The sequence below is a fragment of the Ipomoea nil genome, unplaced genomic scaffold (genome assembly GCF_001879475.1).
Source record: "Ipomoea nil cultivar Tokyo-kokei standard unplaced genomic scaffold, Asagao_1.1 scaffold0987, whole genome shotgun sequence".
NCBI lineage: Eukaryota > Viridiplantae > Streptophyta > Magnoliopsida > Solanales > Convolvulaceae > Ipomoea > Ipomoea nil.
This window is the reverse complement of record NW_017617415.1, coordinates 450,228-463,294: the sequence shown is the minus strand read 5'-3', so window position 1 is coordinate 463,294 and position 13,067 is coordinate 450,228. Positions and strand designations below refer to the sequence as shown.

General features: G+C 34.5%; 1 protein-coding gene across 1 annotated transcript; it reads left to right on the top strand.

Moving 5' to 3' along the window:
- Nucleotides 1-11,035: 11,035 nt before the first annotated feature.
- Nucleotides 11,036-12,552, top strand: LOC109180018. Its single transcript, XM_019329504.1, has 2 exons — nucleotides 11,036-11,456; nucleotides 11,762-12,552. The coding sequence occupies exons 1-2, from the start codon at nucleotides 11,036-11,038 to the stop codon at nucleotides 12,550-12,552; spliced, it is 1,212 nt and encodes a 403-aa protein (XP_019185049.1).
- The last annotated feature ends 515 nt before the right edge of the window (nucleotides 12,553-13,067 follow it).

The following is a 13,067-nucleotide window of genomic DNA, read 5'->3' as shown; positions in this document are numbered from 1 at the left end:
GTTTATTCTAGATTATTGCTCATCGGGAGATGGTAGTAATTAGGAATAATTGAATGCTGATCTTTGATCTTATTGGGTGTTTAAGCCATGGGAGTGGAAATTCACTAGGAATAGAGATTACGGGAGTAATTCGATTCCACTTTGCATTCCCATACAAATCTTAATTCCAAACCAAATATTACAAACGTTAATTGGCACTAGGTAATTAAACATTGTGATCCCAAGAATCCTATTTTGCTCTATTGTCTACAAAACCTTGCTACTTATTTTATTCTGCTTGTTATTTTATGCAATTAATCAACCTTCAAGTTTTGTTCGGACTAGTTTCATATGAGTAACCTAGTAGCTAGTGATTAGTACACCACCTCTCTGTGGTTCGACAACCCGAATACTCCGGGTATTATTTGTTTGCCCCAAATTACAACAATCACTGTCTATCTACATTTATCTGTTAAGAGGTAATTATTTAATTAATATACCATCTAATTTAATTTATAATTCAATTCCATCCACTTTTTTGTCAGTTGTCATTTTTGTAATCTAGAGAGTTTCACTTTACCTTATCTTATGAGTAATTTTCACGTACAAAGGGCTTTGGGTGATAGTAACAATCTATTGCCTTATTTCATATTTTGCAAGCTTGGGATGCAGAAACTTAAACCAGCTCATATGAACACATAATTACCAGATAGATCTGTTAAGTATCTTAGTGAGATTGTTATAAGTAAAGTTATTCAAAACTATATTAGAAGAGCTTTGGGAAAAGGGTTTGAAAACTTTGAGCTCACCCAATATTTTTTCATAATCAAACCTATACAAAAATATATTTCCTAATCATTGGTAAAAACTACAAAGGAAGAAGAAGTACACAAAGGATAATGAATTAGGGTTAGTCTACACACCTAAACAAATTTATTTGTTACATTCTTTGTTAACATAAAAAAAAATAAAATTATTTGGATTGACTCTGTGCTAACAAGAAATAATTAGCTCTTAGATAGATTAAACAAACAAAACAAGCAATAGCCAATACGTCATGTGTCTCACTCTTCCAAAATTTTAAAAAGTAAGCGAGCCTCTATAAAAGAAAGAACCATTATGCACTAGCCGAGTTTCAAGCCATATGAAAAGTGAGATATTTGTCATTTTCATATAATACATTTTACAGTCTAGAAGAATTATTAAATATGTTTTAATTTTACATATATATTTTTTACAATAAAATTTTTAACAAATATTATTACTAATTGTAGATCCAACACACCAATTCAAGAATATTTCTATCCAAAAACTCACCCGCTAAAATGGAATATATTTTTTATTAATTTTTATACCATAAAAAATTGCAACGAAACAAAAATTATGAAAGGGATGGCAAGAACATGAGCTATAAATACACTTCTCATTTTGTATTATCAATATACTTAATTAATCTCAACATCTTAATGAGTGAATTATATTTTCCTTGAAAATGTCAAGCAATAATAATTAATTTCACATGGGGAGTGATCCTCCTATAAACCTTATTAGGGAATGACAACCTAGTCTAAGTTTAAGGAGTTGATCAACCATGCTTCACCTTTGAGAAAAGGGGAATGTGTGATGTTAAGAATACCAAGTGTTCGATGAAATGCCTCTTACACATTCTTGAGTCATTAGATCGAATGTCCTTAAATGTTATTCTATGAGTGTGGGATGACTTTCAGAAAGGCTTTCCTATCGTTATATGACGTCTTGTTCTTATTCATTATGATTTGGTCCATGATTCAATTAATTATATCATGGTACTTTCATTAAGAGCTTAACATATAAGCTCGAGCATACTCCTTAACAATAGCCAATACGTCATGTGTCTCACTCTTGCAAAATTTTTAAAAGTAAGCAGAATCATTATGCACTAGCCGAGTTTCAACCCATATGAAAAGTGAGATATTTGTCATTTTCATATAATACATTTTACAATCTAGAAGAATTATTAAATGTGTATTAATTTTACATATATTTTTATGACAATAAAAGTTTTAACAAATATTATTACTAATTGTAGATCCTACAAACCAATTCAAGAATATTTCTGTTAGTGTTTTATTTTTTTCAAAACCCCAACATATAATTGGCAATTTTATTATGGCAAATTAAGATAGGGTTTATCTTGTTGTCTGTTTGTTCTTATAGACGACTGACCGATTAGTATAATCAATAGACGCACTGCCACTGAAGATCTGATAAAGGAAAATGTTTCCAAAATGCTGAACGCGGTTTGTGATGACAGTTTTGGAATATATCAGCGGATCAGCGTGGAAGGTATGGACCGAATCTTAAAGATTTCATTCTTCACAAAAAATTCCTACCATCTACAATCAAAGATATTTTTGGAGAGTGTTCGTACCAAGGTGTATATATATCCTCATTCGATTAAGAATTAGGGTTGCGTTGATTGAAGCAAAAAACACTCGATGCTAAACCGAAACACACATCTCTGATTGTCATGCCTCTTCTCAAGACAATAAGTTCTTGGTGATTATGATGAAGAACTTGAGAAGAATCAGTGTTGCTTAAACGAAAGGACGCGAAGATCACTCAGTTGTGGGAACAATGTGGGACTGCGTCATTGAAGCGTAATAGACAAAGCTTTAGTAAAGCCATCTGCTATTTACTTGTGTGAAGGAATTCCCATCAACTTGATCACCCCCTCATGAACTTTTTGTTTCACAATATGACAATCAATATCAGCTTAGTACGCTCATGGAAAACATGGTTCTCTCCTATGGCTACAACAGAAGTATTATCACAGAATAGGGGAACTGGAACCTTGCTGTGTGCCTTCAAATCTGTCAATAAGTATAGAAGCCATTGGAGTTCACAAACATTGGATGCCATTGCCCTGTATTCTGCTTCAGATGATGATCTGGATACAGTAGCTTGCTTTTTAGTTTTCCAAGAGATAAGAAAATCCCCAAGGTAAATGCAATAACCTGTAATGGATTTTCTTGTTTCTGTACATGTAGCCCAATCTGAGTCAGAAAAGCCTTGAAGTTTGAGTTCAGAATTGGAAAAATAGAACAGCCCTTTACCAGGTGATCCCTTGAGGTATCTTAGCACTCTATGTGCTGCAACAAGGTGAGTATCTCTTGGCTTATCAACAAACTGACTAAGCTGTTGAATGGCATATGAAATATCAGGCCTAGTGTTTGTCAAATAAAGCAGTTTACCAATGAGTCTTCTGAAAATTTCAGGATTGTGGAGCAATGATCCTTCAGTGCTATTGAGTTTTAAACCTGGGCAGCAAGGAGTTTTGGCAGGTTTGGCATCCAGAAATCCATTCTCCTTCAATATGTCCAAAGTGTATTTCCTTTGGCACAAGTTGATGCCACTGGTGGTTCTGAGTGCTTCAAGTCCAAGGAAATAGTTTAGATGACCAAGATCCTTGATTTTGAAAGAGGTATCCAACATGTGCTTTAGCTCTCTAATCTGATTGGAATCTGTTCCTGCCACAATAATATCATCCACATATACAAGTAAAGCAATGAAAGATTTGTTTGTAGTTTTGGTAAACAAAGATGGATCAGCCACAGACTGCTGAAAACCATTAATCTGCAAGGCCCTTGTGAGCTTGGCATTCCACTGCCTACTAGCCTGTTTCAAGCCATACAAAGACCTTAGTAGCTTGCAAACTTGGTTGGGCCTGTCACTTTAAAACCTGGGGGCAAAACCATATAAACTTCTTCATCTAAATCACCATGTAAAAAAGCATTGTTGATATCAAGCTGTTGGATATCCAACTTCTTAGCCACAGCAACAGCTAGAAAGGTCTTGATAGTTGTCATTCTAGCCACAGGAGAAAAAGTCTCAATGTAGTCAACCCCCATCTGTTGAGTGTACCATTTTGCAACTAATCTAGCCTTACACCTTTCTATTGTGCCATCTGCCTTATGCTTTACTTTGTACACCCACCAACAACCAATTGGTGATTTACCTGCAGGCAGGTCTGTCAAAGCCCAAGTATTGTTTTGCACTAGGGCATCTATCTCAGATTGCATGGCCTTTCTCCACTCATCATGTTGCACTGCTTCATAATAAGACTGTGGTTCAAGTATAGAAGTTGCAGATGAAACATAGGACCTATGACTAGAAGGTGAATTGTCACATGATATGAAATTCTCAATAGGATGAGGTGAGGATCTCAGAGTAAGCCTTTTTGCCACCATTGACTGGCAGTAATAATTATCAAGTCTGGAAGGGATTGCTTTTAACCTTGCTGATCTCCTAGGTTGTGGCTGACCTGCATGATCTTGTGAGACATTAATGTCAATGTATAAATCATTAGATGCCTCAATATCTTGCTCATCATGATCATCAGCTGTTTGAGTGACTGACTCATCATAGTGTTCTATGTTCCTGCCATGACCACCCTCATTCCCAGAATTGCTTTTGTCAACATTATCTTCTACAATTCTGGGAGTGGCAACACCCCTTGTTTGCTCTAAGGGAATCTCTGTATCAATAGAAATAGGAATGATAGGCAGTGAGGGATTAAGGTCTTCTCTTGTGTTAGTGGCATGTGAAGAATCTGAATTTTTGAAAGGATAACTTTGCTCAAAGAACTTGACATCTCTGGAAACAAAAACAACTTCATCAGTAAGATCATACAATATATATCCTTTCACATTAGCTGGAAAACCCAAGGAGACACACTTCCTTGCCCTTGGCTGCATTTTATGTCTTCATTGGGAGATAGTAGCACCAAACACAGACATCCAAAAGTCCTAAAATGATCATAGTCTACTTCTTTTCCTGTTAACAACTTGAAAGGGGTGTCCTTTCCAAGGACATCAGTAGGCCGCCTGTTTATAATATAAGAAGCATGAAGCACACAATGACCCCAGAACTGTGTAGGTAAGCCAGATTAGAAACTCAAGGCCCTAGCAACATTTAAAATGTGCTGATGTATTGTTTCCTTTCTGTCACTCCATTTTGTTGGGGTATATACACACATGACTTCTGGTGACTTATACCTTTCTCATTATAAAAGGTATGCATTAAAAATTCAATTCCATTGTCATTCCTTACTATTTTGATTTTAGCTGAAAACTGAGTGCTTACAAAATTATAAAAATTCTGGAAGATAGTCTTCACTTCAGATTTACTTTTCATCATGTGTAACCAAGTAAATCTACTGTAATCATCAACAATTGTAAGGAAGTAATGTTCACCTTGCAATTTTGCCACAGCAAAAGGGCCCCAAGTATCCATATGCACCAGATCAAAATAGTTTTCAGTTCTGGAATTACTGACTGGAAAGGTGGACCTCTTATGCTTAGCAAAAAAACAAACATCACACACAGAACTATGCTGTTTTTTAGGAGAATCAAACTTTATTCCATTCAACATAGGAATTTTATTAGTAGGATAATGTCTCAACCTATTATGCCACAGTTCCACTGTCAAGTTATTACATTTGATATCATTCTTATCATCTAACTGAAATCTTCTCTTGACAGGGGGATTACTGACCAAATATAGCCCATTACTCTCCTTAGCAAAACCGAGCTTGTTCTTCACTTCTAGTGCAATCCTCATGGATCTGCTCCAAGAGGCGTAGTTAACTTCAGATAACAGAGGCGAAACTAGACATGTGTTTGGATTCTCAGTGATATGTAAGAACAAAGGACCATCGAACTCATTGCTCCATTGGATTCTCAGTCCTGCGTGTTGTGTATAATTCGAATTTAAGTTCTCATGCTCGTCTTCTTCCATCATCACTGCTGCTGCGTAGCTCCGGTGATGACGCTCTGATACCATGACGAATTCAGTAGAACCACATTGAGCATGAGGTGAAAAGAATATGGAGAAGCTTTTTACATACTGGTACAAATATACAGTACCAGAAGAAGACCACCATCGAGAGAAATCACCTTTTGCTTTTCTTCTTCCCCAATAACGCCTCTAGGAAACGGAGATTTTCACCCAATCATCTTCATCGCAGCGCGAATCTCAAAAGAATCAGAGAGCAAAACACCGTAATCATTCCTGTAATTGCCGACAACGTTTGAGATCAATAGCGTTTGAGATCAACACCGTAATTGCCGACAACGTTTGAGATCAACACCGTAATCATTCATTAATACACCCCTGCTATCTCTTCCTGTAAATCGAACCAGCCGAAAACCAAGTCTTACACACACACATACACCGGAAACAAGTAAAACGCATCTAAAAAGAGCAAAGAGAAGTGAAAACTTCCAGGCACGACATGAAATTTCAACTAAACAGATGATATTTCTAAGAATTTTGACAAAAATTTCATCCGAGGATTATAGAGAAATAAGAGAATAATGTGCTTTGAGTTCTGACCTAGAATACAATGCGAAGAACAGAATGAAAGTTGAGTCAATTTCGAGATCTTGGATTTGATGGAATTGCCGACAACATTTGAGATCAATAGCAGTAATGGGATGCGCCACCGGAATCTCGTCGTCGCCGTCCTCCGCTTCCTCCGAGTCGATGTGTTGCAAATTGTTTTTGTTATTTTTGTTGTTTTAAGCCATGTAAGCAATGCCACATAATCCTAATTTTTGTTATTTTAATGCCATGTAAGCAATGCCACCTAATCCTAACCGGGCCAAGTCATCGCAAAATCAGAGGTAACCTGCAAAAAAAGGTTAATTGAACAATTTTTAGATGTAAATGCGTCCAATTACATTATATTTGAGATGATGGAGGGAATTGAGCACTTTGAAGTAATAGATGGGGCTATTTGACCCTTCTGCCTAATAATAATCATAGAAGGATTAAAAGATTATATTTACTGCTTTATTTTATTTTCTTCTCTTTATATATTGTTTTCTTTATATCATTTTAATTTACGTTTATTATGCTTTTATGTTATTTAAGATCATTGTTATATGGAAAATATTGGGTGCAATTCAATTATCAATATAGTTCTTTCAACATTATCATTTGTTATATTTGTTATGTTTCTCTATGCGCTCTATCTCTATTTATCTATTAAGATTAAGAGGCAATTATTTAATATAACTAGTATTTGTCATGTGCGATGCACGAAAAATATGTTATAAAAATATACCCTATATGAGGTTTATTCATATATAAAATTTTTGTTATTTAATAATTATCACCCGCGCGATGCACGGGGAAAAATTTATTGTTATTATAAATATAAATAAAAAAATAGAAAAAATAAAAATATTTTAAATTGTTTAATATAATAATATTTTGGAGCTTCCATTGGTCAACTATTTATTATTTTTATAGAATACAAAATTACAATTAAAATTAAAATTTTGTATGGTTAATATAATCTCTAATTATGTACATATATATTCAAATAAACTTATAGAGAGAATTTACATAATTAAATTGATTTATTCTTAATTGTATTTCATCTATATTATAATTTTCACAATACGAATAATAACTAAGATAATTACATTTATAAAGTAAATTTCAAATTTTGTATGAGTAAATTTAAACTCTAATTGAACACATTTTTTTATATGATTATATAATATATTCTTTATGCACATGTCATTCCGTAAACCCAAATGTCACTCTATAAGTCCAAGACCACTTTTTGTGGAGATAATTTAAATGTATTTTTTTTTCTTTTAAAAGTCCTAAGTTTAGAAACCCAGAAAAACATTAAAGACCCCTACGATATATACATTTATATATATTTAAATTTTTATTTTTGGCTCAAATGATTTTTTTTAATTATGAAGTCCAATAATTGACCGACGGCCCGCAACATTTGTTTTTTTCATCCCTTCTCGCTTCTGCCATTTCTTTGAGGGAGAAAATTTATATGTAGAGGCTTACATTAATTGCACTATTTCAGATATCGAATAGGCTTTCATCGAAAATTTAATTAATATTGTAATCCCAAGAAGCACCATAAATTTAAAAAAAAAAAAAAAAAAAAACATATCAAATAAACTTTCATTGTAAAGCCAGAGATTTAATTGATATTGCATCGTTTCATATTTTCTATTAATCGGGAATCGGAATCCTTAATCCTAATATCATAACATTTAATAACTCCATTAATTCAATAAATGAAATCCTTTGTTATGAGCGAGAAAAAAATAGCTATTTTATTTTTAAAATGTTGGGCTTTTTTTTAATTTTATTTTTTTATAGTAAAGGATGTTGTGGCTATTTTATATTTATAGCTAGTAATACTAATAATGTTGGTAATTAATTGTAACATTAATCTTAACTATATGGTTTGAGAAGTAATATTAATTGTAACATTAATTACTTTCCAAACCATATAGCTTTATTATAGTTTAGATACCATCTAATTAATAATTCAAATTCCACTCGATCATTCGTTATTTTTGTTATGTATGTTTTTATTTTTTGGGCGACATCGTCTCTTTACTTGTTTTTTTTTTTTTTTTTTTTTTTTTTTTTTGAATGCTAGGTCCATACCTACATTGAATAAGAGGCCAACAAAATGTAAAATCGAAAGGACATAATTAATTAAAAAAATGGTTTTTAATAATTTTCTATAAATCTTAAATTTTCAATTATTTTAAAAGAAACAAACTCACCATAACTGTTGTCATTTAAGAGTGAACTTGAAATTTAAATTGTATTAATTTTTTATTATAAGGAAGGGGAATACCCTACATATATACATTACTTGCCTCAAGTGAGGTTTGAACCTATCACCTCTTACTTAGAGGAGCAACCATAAAATTAGTCCTAAACCAGTTTGGTTGGCATGAGTGCAATGTGTGGACCATAAATAAAAAGTACATTTTTAATATACTAAAGGTACATTATTTGTATACAGTATACTAAAAGTACATTATTTGAGGGTACATTATTTTAGTACTAAAAGTATATTATTTTATATATACTATTAAATAATTTACATTCAGTACACAAATATTGTACCTTTAATATATTAAAAATACCCTATATTCATGGTCCATACAAGTTGTGTGGACCATGGTCCATACAAGTTGTGTGGACCATGGTCCATACAATAATTTGCCACGTGAGTGGCCGTGCACTCTTGTCCCTTAAGAGATTAGAGGTCGGGAGTTCGAACCCTTCTCGTATGAAAACACCAATCTGGCCTGCACTTTGCCACTTAATTGGGCCGGCCCGATGCGCACAGGGATTAGTCTGAGTATGATACTATGGGCTTAAAGGTGTCTCCTATAGTTAGGGCCTGCTCAGGACACCTCGTTCTCCGACAAAAAATAAAAAATAAAATTAGTCCTACACTTTGAATTACAAGCAAAAAAAAAAAAAATCGTTATAAATACACCATTTATTCGACATTACCATAACACTTAATCTCAAAACTATTAGGACTAATTGTAATTAATTTTTTTTATAATAATGCTGCGTAATTGTATTATGAAATTAGAATTTCAAAGCTCAGATATATTTTTTATTTTTTGAAATCTATGTTGGAAAAAAGTGCATGATCAAATCTATCCTCTTTGCTAACTATAATGGTAGAAGAGTTTGTTGGGAAATATAGCTTAAAATGGCATAAGATGGCATGTTAAGTGGCTATTTTGTGGTACAATTATCAGTGGGGTCCACTTCTGATTCAGGTCGGGTCAAAGTGGATTCGGGTTCTTCGTAGTGAAACGAAGAGATTGATATATTGCACGCTCAAAACGGAGGCAAATCAAATCTCAAAATGAGATCGAAAAGGCTTGGCTCAAGCCTGATATCGTGTGCGCGAGCACGAATGTCGTCTGGACCGTCAGTTCATCTGATTACAGAATTAATGCTCAAGTTAGTGGTGCTGTTACATGGGTGTTTTAATGTCATTTTTTAATGCTATTGAATTCCATCACCCCTATATAAGAGAGGGTAGAGCAGCAGATTTTAACGACACAGAAAATATTATTTTCCAGCCTCAAAACTCTCTGCTTCTACTCTCTTCTTAGCCTAATTGTGTTCATCCCGTTGCTCTAGTTCACCGGATTCCTTGTTTGAGTGCTCAGACATTGAATCGTAGCAAGTTTTATCCTAGAAGCCTAGACTATAACACTCCTAGCACTTGTGAGAGGTAGCAAATAAGATTTTAAGGAAAGAGTGATCGCTTGACTCTTGCTAAAAACCCTACATCAAACACGAGCCAAATTCTCCATCTTAACCCTACATCAAACACGAGCCAAATTCTCCATCTTTCCTTCCCTTTCTTTACAGAAAATAGTAATCTTATTTCATAGGATTATTATTTGGTTCTCACCAACGGAATCCCAACAGAGTTCTCATTTAAACTCCCCCAAGATCGATTTTTAAAGGAAATGTTGCTAAAGTCTAGTCTCAGAATATTTTGTAGTAGAAGAGAGTGTTGAATTAGAAGACAGTGTGATTAAGAGAAGTTATTTATATTTCAAGAGTTGTCTTGGTAAAAGACAGTAAGATATTTTACTTGGTTTATATTAGAAAAAAAAAAAAAAAAAAAAAAAAAAAAAAAAAAAAAAAAAACATTGATAGTAAAATTCGAACTTAGATATGTTGGTGTACGTGTTCCAACGCCCGTTCCAACATACTAGCAAAAACAATAATGAAGGAAATAGAAATGAACAAAGTACCAAAAACAAGATGGCAGAAAATAAAAAAATAATATCTCACTTCGGAAAGTTCCTACTTTACAAAGCAAACACTCGAAGGTATTGTTTGGAAGATAACAACCTATTATTGTAAACTATAAAACGATGGAATTGAATTCTCTAGTAAAAGAAGGCAACAAACCAAGAAAATCAAGGTTATGAAATATTAAATTCATCAATTGATTTACTCATCAAAAGTCAAAGAAGAAATGAATATATAGTTGGTACTTTGGTATGTAATTGATGATGTTCTCACTACATGGCTAGAGACCACAAAAATGTTTAAGATATTAGAAGTTGTGATGGTGGTTATGTGACTTTTGGAGATGGTGCAAAGAAATAGACAATCCGAACTGGGGATATAAATGCTAAAGGATTGGAAAAATTGAATAGATCGAGTATTTTTGGTGGGGCCAGATGGGATGAACCCGGATTTTTATCAGAATTTTTGGGATAGTGTGGGGGGTGATATCTCGGCTTTTATTGTAAAATGTCTGAATACAGGCTCGTTGCCACCTGGTCTAAATAATACCGATGTCGTATTAATTCCTAAGAAAGATGTTCCTGAGCAGGTCTCTGATTTAAGACCGATTGCACTGAGTAATGTAATTTATAGGATTATGGTCAAAATGATTACTCAGAGAATGAAACCCCTAATGGATAGTATTATATCTGAGTCCCAAAGTGCATTTATACCAGGCAGGTTGATAACGGATAATATCTTGATTGCCTCAGAGGTAGGCCATTATTTGAACAGGAAACAGTGTGGAGCAGTTGGTTGGAGTGCTTTAAAGCTAGATATGGCAAAAGCCTATGATCGGATGGAATGGCCTTTTCTTAAAGGTATGATGGTGGCCCTGGGATTTAATGATAAGTGGATTATATTGATCTTATTATGATGTGTGTTACGACAGTATCCTATAATTTTTTGGTGAATGGGTCACGTAGTGATTCGCTAATACCAACTAGGGGCTTACGGCAGGGTGATCCATTATCTCCATACCTATTTATTATTTGTGCTGAAGGCCTCTCTTTGTTATTACAGCAAACACAAAGTAGGGGTTTAGTACATGGATGCAGAGTGGCAAGGGGTGCCCCACCTATCTCCCATCTTTTCTTTGCTGATGACAGCTTATTGTTTTTTAAAGCAACTGTGCAGGAGGCAAATGAAATTAAAGGTTGCCTGGCTCTATATGAAAATCTGTCTGGGCAGACTGTTAATTATCATAAGTCCAGCATATGTTTTAGTAAGAATACGACGGAGGAGGTCAAGGAAAATGTGGCACAAGTATTGGGAGTGACCCAGGCTCCTAACTATGGGAAATATCTTGGGTTGCCGTCTTTTATTGGAAGAAATAAGAAAGCAGCATTTGCTTATATTGAAGACAAGATCAGGCAGAGAATAGGGTCTTGGAACAAGAAGCTATTGTCACAGGCGGGTAAGGAGGTCTTATTGAAAAGTATGGCACAGGCGATGCCTACTTACTCAATGAGTGTTTTCTTATTACCTATTACTGTTTGTACGGCTATTGAGCGGCTGATGAATAGATATTGGTGGGGCTCAGGGACTGATCAGAGAATCCATTGGAAAGCCTGCGATAAGTTATGTATCCCAAAGAAATGCGGTGGATTGGGTTTTAAGGACCTAAGAGCTTTTAATGTGGCACTCTTGGGGAAACAAGCTTGGAGATTACTTACCAATACAGATTCTCTGGTTTCTAAAGTTTATAAGGCAAGATATTATCCGAAGCAACCTTTTACTGATGCGGTTCTCGGGAACAACCCAAGCCACTGTTGGCGGAGTATTTTGGCAGCAAAAAGATTAATTTGCAGTGGGGTAAGAAGACGAATTGGGAATGGAAATTCTACCTCGGTGTGGGGACACCCATGGTTGCAAGATGAAGACGACCCTATGATCCAGACAGAAATGCCACCCTAACTGAGTAATACCAGGGTAATCAATTTAATTGACCCAGACACAGGCACTTGGGATCGTGATTTGCTTACTGATATTTTTGAACCCAATGATGTGATTAGGATTCTAAAAATACCAGTCTCCCCAAGTTATGATGATATGTGGTATTGGCATGGGGACCCCAAGGGCAATTACGCGGTTAAACATGGATATAGGTGTATATTGGGGAATTATGATAATGTTGAGAATGTGGGATTTACGAAGTGGCTCACATTGTGGAAGCAAAAAATTCCACCCAAGTGGAAAACCTTACTATGGAGAGCTTTAAGTGATATTCTTCCTACTACCAAAAACTTGCTTATAAAGAGGGTAGAGGTTGATCCGGTGTGTGCCATGTGTGGAGTTGCAAATGAAGATATTATGCATGCATTGGTTTTGTGTGATTATACAAAGACCATTTGGGCACTATCTAACCTTCCATCTACAAATATTATGACAAATATTTTTTATGAATGGTTTAGTGCAATGTTAAATATTCT